The sequence below is a fragment of the Hemibagrus wyckioides genome, linkage group LG05 (assembly GCF_019097595.1).
Source record: "Hemibagrus wyckioides isolate EC202008001 linkage group LG05, SWU_Hwy_1.0, whole genome shotgun sequence".
In the NCBI taxonomy this organism is placed as follows: domain Eukaryota; kingdom Metazoa; phylum Chordata; class Actinopteri; order Siluriformes; family Bagridae; genus Hemibagrus; species Hemibagrus wyckioides.
Window position 1 is genome coordinate 10,292,181 of NC_080714.1, and position 12,287 is coordinate 10,304,467.

General features: G+C 36.0%; 1 protein-coding gene across 7 annotated transcripts in view; it reads left to right on the top strand.

Moving 5' to 3' along the window:
• Positions 1-5,867, top strand: part of cacna2d3a (calcium channel, voltage-dependent, alpha 2/delta subunit 3a) — a 199,344-nt gene extending 193,477 nt beyond the window's left edge. For all 7 annotated transcript variants that reach the window (XM_058390454.1, XM_058390456.1, XM_058390455.1 and 4 more), the window contains 3 exons: positions 1,552-1,669; positions 4,124-4,201; positions 5,249-5,867. In XM_058390454.1, coding sequence (XP_058246437.1) covers positions 1,552-1,669; positions 4,124-4,201; positions 5,249-5,341 — 289 coding nt within the window. In that variant the 3' untranslated portion in view covers positions 5,342-5,867. The remainder of the gene's footprint in view (positions 1-1,551; positions 1,670-4,123; positions 4,202-5,248) is intronic.
• The last annotated feature ends 6,420 nt before the right edge of the window (positions 5,868-12,287 follow it).

A 12,287-nucleotide genomic window follows, 5' to 3' on the forward strand; every position in this document is an offset into this window, starting at 1 on the left:
TAGAACATAAACACAAATATAAACATAAGCAAAAATATCGCCTAATGCCCTATAAGAAAATGTTTACAGCATAATCAAATCTTTAAAAAAAATTGTTGTGAGAAAATTGAAAAGATGTTTAAAACATGTTTAAAAGACATAAAAGATTTTTCTCTTTCCTCAGCACCTCAGATGCCTTTATTTTTAAACAATTGTTATCTCTTTCCTGCATAATAGAAATGCGTTCCTGCAGCTAGCAAAAAAAAACCAAAAAACCTTACAATAAAATCTCTATTTATAATCTAATCTAACTTTTTCATAAGGCAGACAATTTCGCATATTGATTCTGACATTTGTGTTCTTTATCTGTCAGTAGTGTGTTACTGTAGCTGTTCACATGCTAAATGTGTTGGCAATTACGACAAATCTGAAGCGGTTTTCAGAAGAGAACTTTTAGACATTTTCGAGGAGAAGCTCTTGGATTTTGTCGATGTAATTCATTATAAAAATATGAAAACATGAGATCAGGCAGAAGTCATTTTTCACGCAAACAATTACATCAGTGTTTAAGAGAACGGACGAGCGGAATGCGATAAAGAGCCGGACGTATATCTGTGTCGAAAAACAAAAGCATCCTTAGTTGATTCAGCAGGAATTTTCGATGCATTTACATATCATTCATCTCCGATTAATCGGGACAACATGTTAAGCGGCGCGCCTCTGTGTTTGATTTAGATACAGCCAGGTCACGATTGGGTCTCTGCTTATATCAAACCCTAGTCAGTGTGTATCTGGGATAGATTGAAGGCGTTAGCGCTGAGGTCCTAGCCGAGCGGACGAGAATCCACCAAGTGTGCGATAAACCACTGCACGGGCGAAACTATAAATCACTCACCCCATGGAAAAACAGGGAGAGGCAGAGATAAAGAAAGAACAGAGGGATCATCTATGATCATCTATCTCTTTTCTTCCCTTCTTTTCCTTTCTCTTCTCTCTTCTTCCTCGTAAGTCTCTCACATATGCATAAATCAGCGAGCTCAGAATACATCACCCCATCCTATAAAAAACCTGTATTAAAAAAAAAAAAAAAAAATTTGAATTTGAGTGTGGTTCCAATTTGTCCCTCTTCTTGCATTTGAGTGTTTTATATTTTGCAACACTTCGCTGGCCAGGCTTGGGCTTTACTCTGTAAAGTTTGATTAAAGTGGTGAGCGAGGATGAAACAATGGCAGCACATCTGGTGGAACAGAGCGCAGTACGGAGAGCTATGCTCCACTTGGCACGCACAACCTCATTAATAGATATACAAATCACACCCTCTCGGGCTGTTTGAAATATGTGGTGTGTGTCGTGTGTGTGTGTGTGTAAGAAGGAGAGAGAGACTGAGAAAGCTGAGAGATGGGGTGGCTGAGGATGTATGTTATCTTTTTGGCATATATATGTATAAAATCTCTAACAGTACTGCAAGAGTGGAGTCAAGTATTTGATATATGTTGTGTGTCACAAGGCACACATACACACACAACACATCTTATCTGCTCGTTCTCTCCCTGTGTCTCTTGTCATCTTAAGGTCGTTTGTCATCCAGCAAATTCCCAGCAGTAACCTTTTCATGGTGGTGGTGGACAATAAGTGTCACTGCAGAGATTTTGGACCCATCACAATGGACCCCATCGAAATTATGTATATCCTTTATGGAACTGAAAGTAGACAGGAGGAAGCCTGAGAACAATGTCATACTGTAGCTATAAATTCGATTCAGTTCAGTTTTATATGTGTATCGCTTTTAACGGAAGTATATAAGTTCAAGATATCAATTTATCATGGATGAGCAAAGTCAGAGGAAAAACTCCCCGAGACGATGTGAGAAGGAAACCTTGAGAGGAACCAGACTCAAAAAGGTAAGCCATAGCCATCTGGGTGACACCGAAGAGCGTGATTATAAATTATTTCCCTTGTATAATTGGTCAAAAAGGTGCAATCTTGTAACGAGGAAATTCATTCAAGTTTTAAGACGAAGCCTATTTTGTATAAATGAACCATTCACTAATGGAACCTTGAGTGGTAAACATCAGTAAATCAATTATCTATTTATATTTGACTGGTGAAGCCTGCTGAGGTCTATTAGGAAACACTGCATATCTGCTCATTCATGCATTTATTCATGCAAAATCAGCCAATCATGTGACAACAGCATAGTGTATAAACTCATGCAGATACAGGTCAAGAGCTTCGGTTAATGTTCACCTCAAACATCAGACCAAGGAAAAAATATCAGCAATGTCAGTGAAATTAGCATGATGGTTGTGTCAGGTGGGCTGGGTTGAGTATATCAGTATCCAGGGCATCCATTATACACACAACAGTCTCTAGAGTTTACACAGCATGGTGTGAAAACCAAAAAGCATTCAGTGATAGTTATAGGATTTGAGCTGACAGGAAGCCTACAGTAACACAAATGATCACTCTTTGCAAACATGGTAAGCAGAAAAGCATGTCCGAACACACAACTCACCAAACCTTGAGGTGGGTGAGCTACAAGAGCAGAAGGCCACATCAGTTTCCATTCCTGTCAGTCAAGGACAGGAATCTGAGGCTACAGTGGGAAACAGGTTCAGCCAAACTGGACGGTACTGGAAAAGTATAAGAAAAAAAAAACACTGATTCAAATTCTCCAACTGGTACAGTTGATTGTTTGGAGATTCGCATGAATGAACATGAAAAGCCTGGAGGAAGAGAGATTGCTGTGGAGAGTAGCACTTACAAACCATGAATGAAGATGGCTTCAGACTGCAATTACCATGAACGGTTTGTGACCAGATGATCTTCAACAAGACAGACTTCATGTTAACACTAGAATCTATTTCCTGGATACACGATTAGTCTTTTTGACCTTATAGTACACAGGTATAAAAGCTAAATGATTTATAATCGCACTCTCCGGTGTCACCCAGATGAAGATCGGTTTTTTCATGGGTCTGGTTCCTCTCAACATTTCTTACTCATATTGTTTCAGGGAGTTTTTCCTTGCTATTGCCACCTCTGGCATGCACATTAGGGATCAAATTTATTATTGATATCCTGATATATTTCTGTAAAGCTCTTTGTGACAATATCCATTGTCAAAAGTGTTACACAATTAAATTGAATTATATAAAATGATAATGATGATGATGATGAATCATATTATCATTTTGGTTTTGATAACATTAATCGCAGCATATAAGATCTTATGCAGCACATTAGTTGTCAGATTATTTCCAGATTACAATCTGCTGTTATTATTCCAGCACAAACTGCACAAAAGACAGCTTTTATGACTTGTTTGGTTTAAATCCTTATGGGTGGCATCAACCAATCAACCAAAGAAAACAAAAAAATATGCTTTCAATATTATAAAATATGCTTTATTTCATTTATTCATTTAACACACATAGCTTTTTCCTCTATCATATAAAAGTTTTGGGTGCTATGTTCTGTTGTGCTTGCTATAATTGATTTTTACTTATTTGGCCCAGGAATTGAAAAAGAAAGGCAAATATAAACATGTTAAGAAAAAAAAATGCATGAATTTTTCATTTGTAATTTGATTTTCTTGAAGAGAGCTGATCTGGCCTGGTCGTTTGAATGGAGATGAAAAGGCTAAGAGATGTTTGTGCTGAAATTAATGGTTCTCCGCAATGAATATGCTGAGGTTTTTCAGTACAATGCACTCTCTCTCTTGAGCGAAACAGATGGCGTGTTTCACAATGACCCAGAATGAAACGATGATCAACACCAGACGTTCGCTCTCAGTAAAAATGCTCATATGGGTGCAGTGTGTTTCTGAGGCATAAAATCTGACAACATCATTTCCTAGCGCTGCTCTTTGTCAGCTCTATAGATAGTCTGTCTGAGTGGGTCATAGGAAGATGCTGCACATGATAAATACACAAGCTGAGTACAGTTCAATTACTTTGCATTGTCTAACTTAGTAAACAAGCTGTCATTTTACGTTACATCTGGATTCTTAAAAAAATGAAATGAAGAAAAAAAAATCCTATTGATGATATGTTTGATTTGGTGGTATGTCTTTTATTTTTATTATTCATTTTATTAAATTGCTCATACATGTGTGTTTTCCTTAACCCCCACTGCACATAACGAATCGCTGAAATGTGAGCGTTTGAAATTGCAGAAGGACAGAAGACGTCCAGACACGTGCCACCCCTTTCATCCTGAGGTAACACAGACACCCTTAAAGAATAAAACACTTATATTTTACTATATGTATTTTTTTTTTTACTTATCCATGACTCAGATGCTTCATTTGTTCCTAAAACAACGTTTTAACAATCAACGTTTTAACAAATAGCTTCAAGGTCGCTCCTGCACTCGATCCTGTGCTCAGGATACCATCTATGTGGAGTCTTTTGCATGTCAGTGTCAGGCTTTCCTCTGCTTTCTTCACCAACACATACACCAAACTGCACCTAGGTCTAAATGTGCAGCCTAAAAACTGAGGTTTTTTAATATGTACATACAACATATAACAATACATAAAACAGGGAAAATTATAGCTAGTTTAAGTGCCTCAGGAAGAGGTAGGTCTTCATCCGTCATCTGAAGACGGTCAGTGACTTGGCTGTATGGACATCTAGGGGAAGTTCGTTCCACCACCTTGGTGCCAGAACAGATAAGAATCTAGATGTATACCTACCTTATATCCTGAGAGATGGTGGGACCAGTCGGGCAGTGCTAGTGGATCTGAGAGAGTGAGGTGCAATGCGAGGGGTAATAAGATCTTTGAGGTAAGATGGTCCTGGACCATTCTTGGCTTTGTAGGCAAGCATCAGTGATTTAAATCTAATGCATGCAGCTACCGAAAGCCAGTGGAGGGAACACAGCAGTGGGGTGGTGTGGGAGAACTTGGGCAGGTTGAAAACAAGTCATGCAGAAGCATTTTGAATCATTTGCAGTGGGATGAATTGCATTCAGAGGTAGAGCTGCAGTAGTCCAATCTCGAAATGACCAGAGACTGAACAAGCACCTGAGTAGCCTGTGTGGAAAGAAATGGTCAAATTCTTCTGGTGTTGTACAAAAGAAACTGACAAAAGTGTCACATTAGCAACGTGACAGTAATGTAATGACTTTCTATCATAGCTGTACATATATATATAAACAGTATATATAATATAGTACTAAGCCTGAAAGTTCTCTAATAAATTCTCTTGATAATTATAACCTTATCCACTTTGTTGTAATCTTCCTTGTTCTGTTTTGTTCGTAGGAAAACTCGATGGAATGTGGCCGGGCGTTAAACTCCAATCCGTCTGTAATGGTCACATTCTTTGCTTTGTTAGTCACACTATTTCCCAGGTGACCAGAGACCCTCAGCCCCTAAAACCATGGATCAGCTTCGGCCAGCCTCGAGCTGATTCGGCATGCAAAAGCGATGATTTAAACAACCCCTGACACTGAGCAAAATACGTAAACATAAAGAGAATGGTGCAGCCTCGTGGAGATTTGTTTGTTTTTCTTTCTTTCTTTTTTCTTTCGAATTTGTGGGAATTTTTCATGGACGTTCATAAAATCCTGAAATATATATAATGATGATGATATTGAAACTGGAGTATTGCTGGTGTGCTTGTTACAATAAATCATGAAATCCAGGAAAATTCATTTCTTTAAAAAAAAAATCAATAAATAACTGAAATATTAACTAATGATGAATATTATGCCTCAGTGTATAAAGTGTATACAAGAAACAGTTCAATTAGAAGTTTCAAGTGTTAACCATACTACTGTGATGGTGGACTGGAAAGTCTACTAATGTCAGTGGTTCTGTATGAGATTTGCCTTATATTAATGAGAGAAACTAGTCCTGTTTGTGTACTTTTTAAAATAAAATTATCCTTAAAAATACACAAAAGATTCCTGGTGGTCGGTTGAATATGTATGATGTATGCGTGTGTGTGTGAGAGAGAGAGAGAGAGAGAGAACGAATGCTTGATGTGTGTTTGGTTTCAGTTTTTGGTTTCTCTGATATGTATATATAACATCTGTATGTGTGTGTGTGTGTGCGAAACTGTGTTTATAGGTGTGTGTGTGAATGTGTGCATGTGTTCATTTTAGTAGGTGTGTGCGTGTGTGTGTGTGCATGTGTTCATGTTTGTAGGTGTGTGTGTAAGTGTGTGCATGTTTTGTATGTGTGTGTGTGTGTGTGTGTTTGTAGGTGTGCGTGTAAATGTGAGCATGTTTGTGTGTGTGTGTGTGATATCAACTGCAACAGAAGAACATGTTCACAGCCTCCATGCACATCTGCAGTCCATTAGGATGGTGCGAGACAGACAGACGTGACCTAAGTAAAGAGAGCAATGTTCTTATTCTGCACTACACAAGGAATTAGTGTCTGTGTGCTTATGCGAGGAGCAAAAATGAGGACTCCCATTTCAGAGAAAAAACTTGGACCGTTCCATGGCCCATTGCTAATGAACAATATCACCCTTAACCGTATTTTCCTGTCTCTCCCAAGTTATTGACATTTTGATAAATGAAGTGGTAGAAATTTTACATCCAGAAAGAATCACAAGCCAAATAACACTGAACGATACTCCATATATCTCAATCACTGATCTGTAATATCTCGACTATTATTCTGCAATATATTTCACATTATTTTCTAGAGTTATTAGTATCAGATTTATAAAATATTGAACATTTAGATATTTTGCTAGCACAGAAAAAATGTCGAACGTGTGACTAATGGTGATGGGGCTGGAAATGACTGGAAATTTGGCATTGGACAACTTGGCTTACATTTCTATGACAGTTACTAGAAAAAAAGTTACTGCTATTGCTAACATATAGTTCTTCTAAATGCATTTAGAGGCTATTTTTTTTATAATGCTAGCTAAATGCATTTAGAGCCTATTTTGTCATAATGCTAGCTAAATGCATTTAGAGGCTATTTTGTCATAATGCTAGCTAAATGCATTTAGTGGCTATTTGAGAATAATGCTAGATAAACGCATTTAGAGGCTATTTTAGAATAATGCTAGCTAAATGCATTTAGAGGCTATTTTGTCATAATGCTAGCTAAATGCATTTAGTGGCTATTTGAGAATAATGCTAGATAAACGCATTTAGAGGCTATTTTAGAATAATGCTAGCTAAATGCATTTAGAGGCTATTTTGTCATAATGCTACCTAAATGCATTTAGAGGCTATTTTGTCATAATGCTAGCTAAATGCATTTAGTGGCTATTTGAGAATAATGCTAGATAAACGCATTTAGAGGCTATTTTAGAATAATGCTAGCTAAATGCATTTAGAGGCTATTTTGTCATAATGCTAGCTAAATGCATTTAGAGGCTATTTTTTTATAATGCTAGCTAAATGCATTTAGAGGCTATTTTTTTATAATGCTAGCTAAATGCATTTAGTGGCTATTTTAGAATAATGCTAGATAAATGCATTTAGAGGCTATTTTTTTTATAATGCTAGCTAAATGCATTTAGTGGCTATTTTAGAATAATGCTAGATAAATGCATTTAGAGGCTATTTTGTTATAATGCTACCTAAATGCATTTAGAGGCTATTTTGTTGTAATGCTAGCTAAATGCATTTAGAGGCTATTTTGTTACAATGCTAGCTAAATGCATTCAGTGTATAATTTTGTCATGATGCTAGCTAAATGCATTTAGTGGCAATTTTGTTACAATGCTAGCTAAATGCATTTAGTGTATAATTTTGTCATGATGCTAGCTAAATGCATTTAGTGGCTATTTTGTTACAATGCTAGCTAAATGCATTTAGTGGCTATTTTGTTACAATGCTAGCTAAATGCATTTAGTGTATAATTTTGTTATAATGCTAGCTAAATGCATTTAGAGGCTCTTTTGTTATAATGCTAGCTAAATGCTTTAAGCAGCTATTTTGTTATCATGCTAGCTAAATGCATTTAGAGGCTATTTTGTTACAATGCTAGCTAAATGCATTTAGAGGCTATTTTGTTATAATGCTACCTAAATGCATTTAGAGGCTATTTTGTTACAATGCTAGCTAAATGCATTTAGAGGCTATTTTGTTATAATGCTACCTAAATGCATTTAGAGGCTATTTTGTTACAATGCTACCTAAATGCATTTAGAGGCTATTTTGTTACAACGCTAGCTAAATGCATTTAGAGGCTATTTTGTTATAATGCTACCTAAATGCATTTAGAGGCTATTTTGTTACAATGCTACCTAAATGCATTTAGAGGCTATTTTGTTACAACGCTAGCTAAATGCATTTAGAGGCTATTTTGTTATAATGCTACCTAAATGCATTTAGAGGCTATTTTGTTATAATGCTACCTAAATGCATTTAGAGGCTATTTTGTTACAATGCTACCTAAATGCATTTAGAGGCTATTTTGTTGTAATGCTAGCTAAATGCATTTAGAGGCTATTTTGTTACAATGCTAGCTAAATGCATTTAGTGTATAATTTTGTCATGATGCTTGCTAAACACATTTAGTGTATAATTTTGTCATGATGCTTGCTAAACACATTTAGTGGCTATTTTGTTACAATGCTAGCTAAATGCATTTAGTGTATAATTTTGTCATGATGCTAGCTAAACACATTTAGTGGCTATTTTGTTACAATGCTAGCTAAATGCATTTAGTGTATAATTTTGTCATGATGCTAGCTAAACACATTTAGTGGCTATTTTGTTACAATGCTAGCTAAATGCATTTAGTGTATAATTTTGTCATGATGCTAGCTAAATGCATTTAGTGGCTATTTTGTTACAATGCTAGCTAAATGCATTTAGTGTATAATTTTGTCATGATGCTAGCTAAATGCATTTAGTGGCTATTTTGTTACAATGCTAGCTAAATGCATTTAGTGTATAATTTTGTCATGATGCTAGCTAAATGCATTTAGTGGCTATTTTGTTACAATGCTAGCTAAATGCATTTAGTGGCTATTTTGTTACAATGCTAGCTAAATGCATTTAGTGGCTATTTTGTTACAATGCTAGCTAAATGCATTTAGAGGCTATTTTGTTACAATGCTACCTAAATGCATTTAGAGGCTATTTTGTTGTAATGCTAGCTAAATGCATTTAGAGGCTATTTTGTTACAATGCTAGCTAAATGCATTTAGTGTATAATTTTGTCATGATGCTTGCTAAACACATTTAGTGTATAATTTTGTCATGATGCTTGCTAAACACATTTAGTGGCTATTTTGTTACAATGCTAGCTAAATGCATTTAGTGTATAATTTTGTCATGATGCTAGCTAAACACATTTAGTGGCTATTTTGTTACAATGCTAGCTAAATGCATTTAGTGTATAATTTTGTCATGATGCTAGCTAAACACATTTAGTGGCTATTTTGTTACAATGCTAGCTAAATGCATTTAGTGTATAATTTTGTCATGATGCTAGCTAAATGCATTTAGTGGCTATTTTGTTACAATGCTAGCTAAATGCATTTAGTGTATAATTTTGTCATGATGCTAGCTAAATGCATTTAGTGGCTATTTTGTTACAATGCTAGCTAAATGCATTTAGTGTATAATTTTGTCATGATGCTAGCTAAATGCATTTAGTGGCTATTTTGTTACAATGCTAGCTAAATGCATTTAGTGGCTATTTTGTTACAATGCTAGCTAAATGCATTTAGTGGCTATTTTGTTACAATGCTAGCTAAATGCATTTAGAGGCTATTTTGTTACAATGCTAGCTAAATGCATTTAGTGTATAATTTTGTTATAATGCTAGCTAAATGCATTTAGAGGCTCTTTTGTTATAATGCTAGCTAAATGCTTTAAGCAGCTATTTTGTTATAATGCTAGCTAAATGCATTTAGAGGCTATTTTATAATAATGCTAGCTAGTTATTTGTTTGTTTGATTGTTTAGACAGCATTTCTTTAACCCATTTTATTCCTTCCACTTCTGTCCATGTTTTAGTTTTCCATTAGATTAGAAATAGAATTTACGCTGTGTGACTTCTTATCCCGCTGATTAAATGCCCTGTTTGTGGCAAAATCTTTTTTTTCTCTTAGTTTCTAAAATCGGAGGATGAGAATCGTAAACCGCTCTTCCTTTTCCTTCACGTTGGCATTCGAGCCACATCATGTTCCAGTCCATTTTTATCTTTCAGCTGTGCCGCATTTCTGTTCCATCTCTCATGCCGGCTGACATTGCGGTGTCTCCACGGTAACAGAGCAGCTTAAATGGGAGTGTGTATGTGTGTGTGTGTATGTGTGTGTGTGGGTGTGCGTGTAGCTTGTCTAGTGAAAAAAGCCCTTTGGAGTTTTCTTTTCTTCTGTCCTTTACCCAAAAAAAGGACTTAAGACGCAACTTAGTTTTGATGTGGTGCTTGTCATGATACTAACCCTGACTTTCAGGAAGCCACAATAAATATAAGTAATCAAAGAACAAACAAAACGACTCGTAGAACGTTTCTGTTTATAGAGATGTCTTATAAAGATGCAAAGTGTCATTCACTCTAAGGAGAAGGTGATTGGCTTCTGGACCTGTACAGGCAGTTGTTATACTGCACTATTACAATATTAATATTTAATAATATATTCATATTTCCTCTATATGTTAATCAACACAGTGACGGACCGTCAGGGCCAGCAAGGCCTTCTCTGCTGGCCTAAACAGCAGTGATCTGAATCACTGACTTGCATTTTAATATATTTAATATATTTTTCCATGAATGTGTATTAAATTATTCCCAATAGTCTATTCTCTATATTTCATAGCTTTTCTCTTGATTGCGCTGCTTCCAGTAGTGTATATTTATAATAAGAGTATTTATCCAATCATATTTCAGCCAGTGGCTGACATCATGTGTTGCCAGGGTGAAAGAAATCTGCTAGATTTCGAGTTGGCGTCACTGGGGCCATCTAGCAGGCATACGAATACGTGAGCAATTTCCCGTCCTATGATTGGATAATTGGAGTAGTCAGAGGCAGCGAACCGCACAAACTAAATAAAATATATAACTCACAATGGCTGACAGAGGAAAATAAATCGATTTGGTCGCAGACATCCTTACAAATGTATTTTCAAGGTGGACTGTAATAAAATTGACTATTCCTTGTGAGGTGTGAAATACTGTAGCCTAATTTCTTTTTTACTTTGTAATTTAACGGTTGATTAGTATCTATTTCCGTGGCATCATAATAATGGAATAGAGGTAGATTAAATCAGGGAGGACACCAGTGAAGGCCTAGGTGTGAAATGCGTGGCCCGCCACTGATATAACATAATATTATATGTTAATATTTTCTCTCGATATTCTACACAGTTAATCTTGCTTAAATCTCTTAGATTTTTAAAAAAAAAAATATTTGTATGTTTATTTATATTCTGTGTTTTCCAATACACCATGTAAAACCCACAGCACTTAGCAATAAAGCTGAATCTGATTCTGATAAAGAGGGGTAACTAAATTATTTACATAAAATCAGCTCCATAATTCCCTTCAGGTTCCATATTGTTGTTTCCTCCGAATACCAAACATAGCAAGCAGACACATGTAAACCCTTTCCTGAAAAACTACATAAAAACTTGTCCCTTTACACTTTGTACACTGATAGACTACAGTTTAAATCTACAGTCTGAGCTAGAAAGAAATAAGAGCTGTGTCTCTTCTTTATTCCCTTCTGTCTGTTTTTCTTCTAAACACTGGTGGTGCTGTTGCACTTAATTCCACTGAAACAATCCTTAAGACATTTGATACAGATAATCAGGTGTGGATGCCAAAAAACCAGAAACCTTATATCGATATCTTTTAATCTCGGAAAGACCGGAGGTTTAGCCGTGCTACTGCTTTTACACCGATGTTCCTGTTTCTAACAGAAACCAGTAAATACGCTGCTTCTCAACCGTTACATCCTTTGGAATTTTGCTTGTCTGTCTCATTTGTCTGTCTGTTTTTCCCAAAGCCCCTCATTCATCACACACAAAATAACATTTAGTACGACATACAGGCTGCAACTGAGGATTAGAAGATGAAGACTGGCACTCATCCTCCATTTTTAGTAACTGGATCATGCAGTATTTCAAATGGGAAGTGATCTGTTTTGACAAGTGTGTTAATTTTTCTGCTTCATGTGAATGAACAAAGCACAAATGTAGTAACACACTCACACACATGTACAATAATATCTTACAGTACATGTATTGGCTTTCAAAAACTCTATCCTGTGATCTTAAGACTATCTGATTTGGCTAGAAGATTGACATGTTTGGATTATGTGTGTGATTGTGCTTCAATTATGGGCTTATTTCTGGTAGTTTTAATTCTACTCT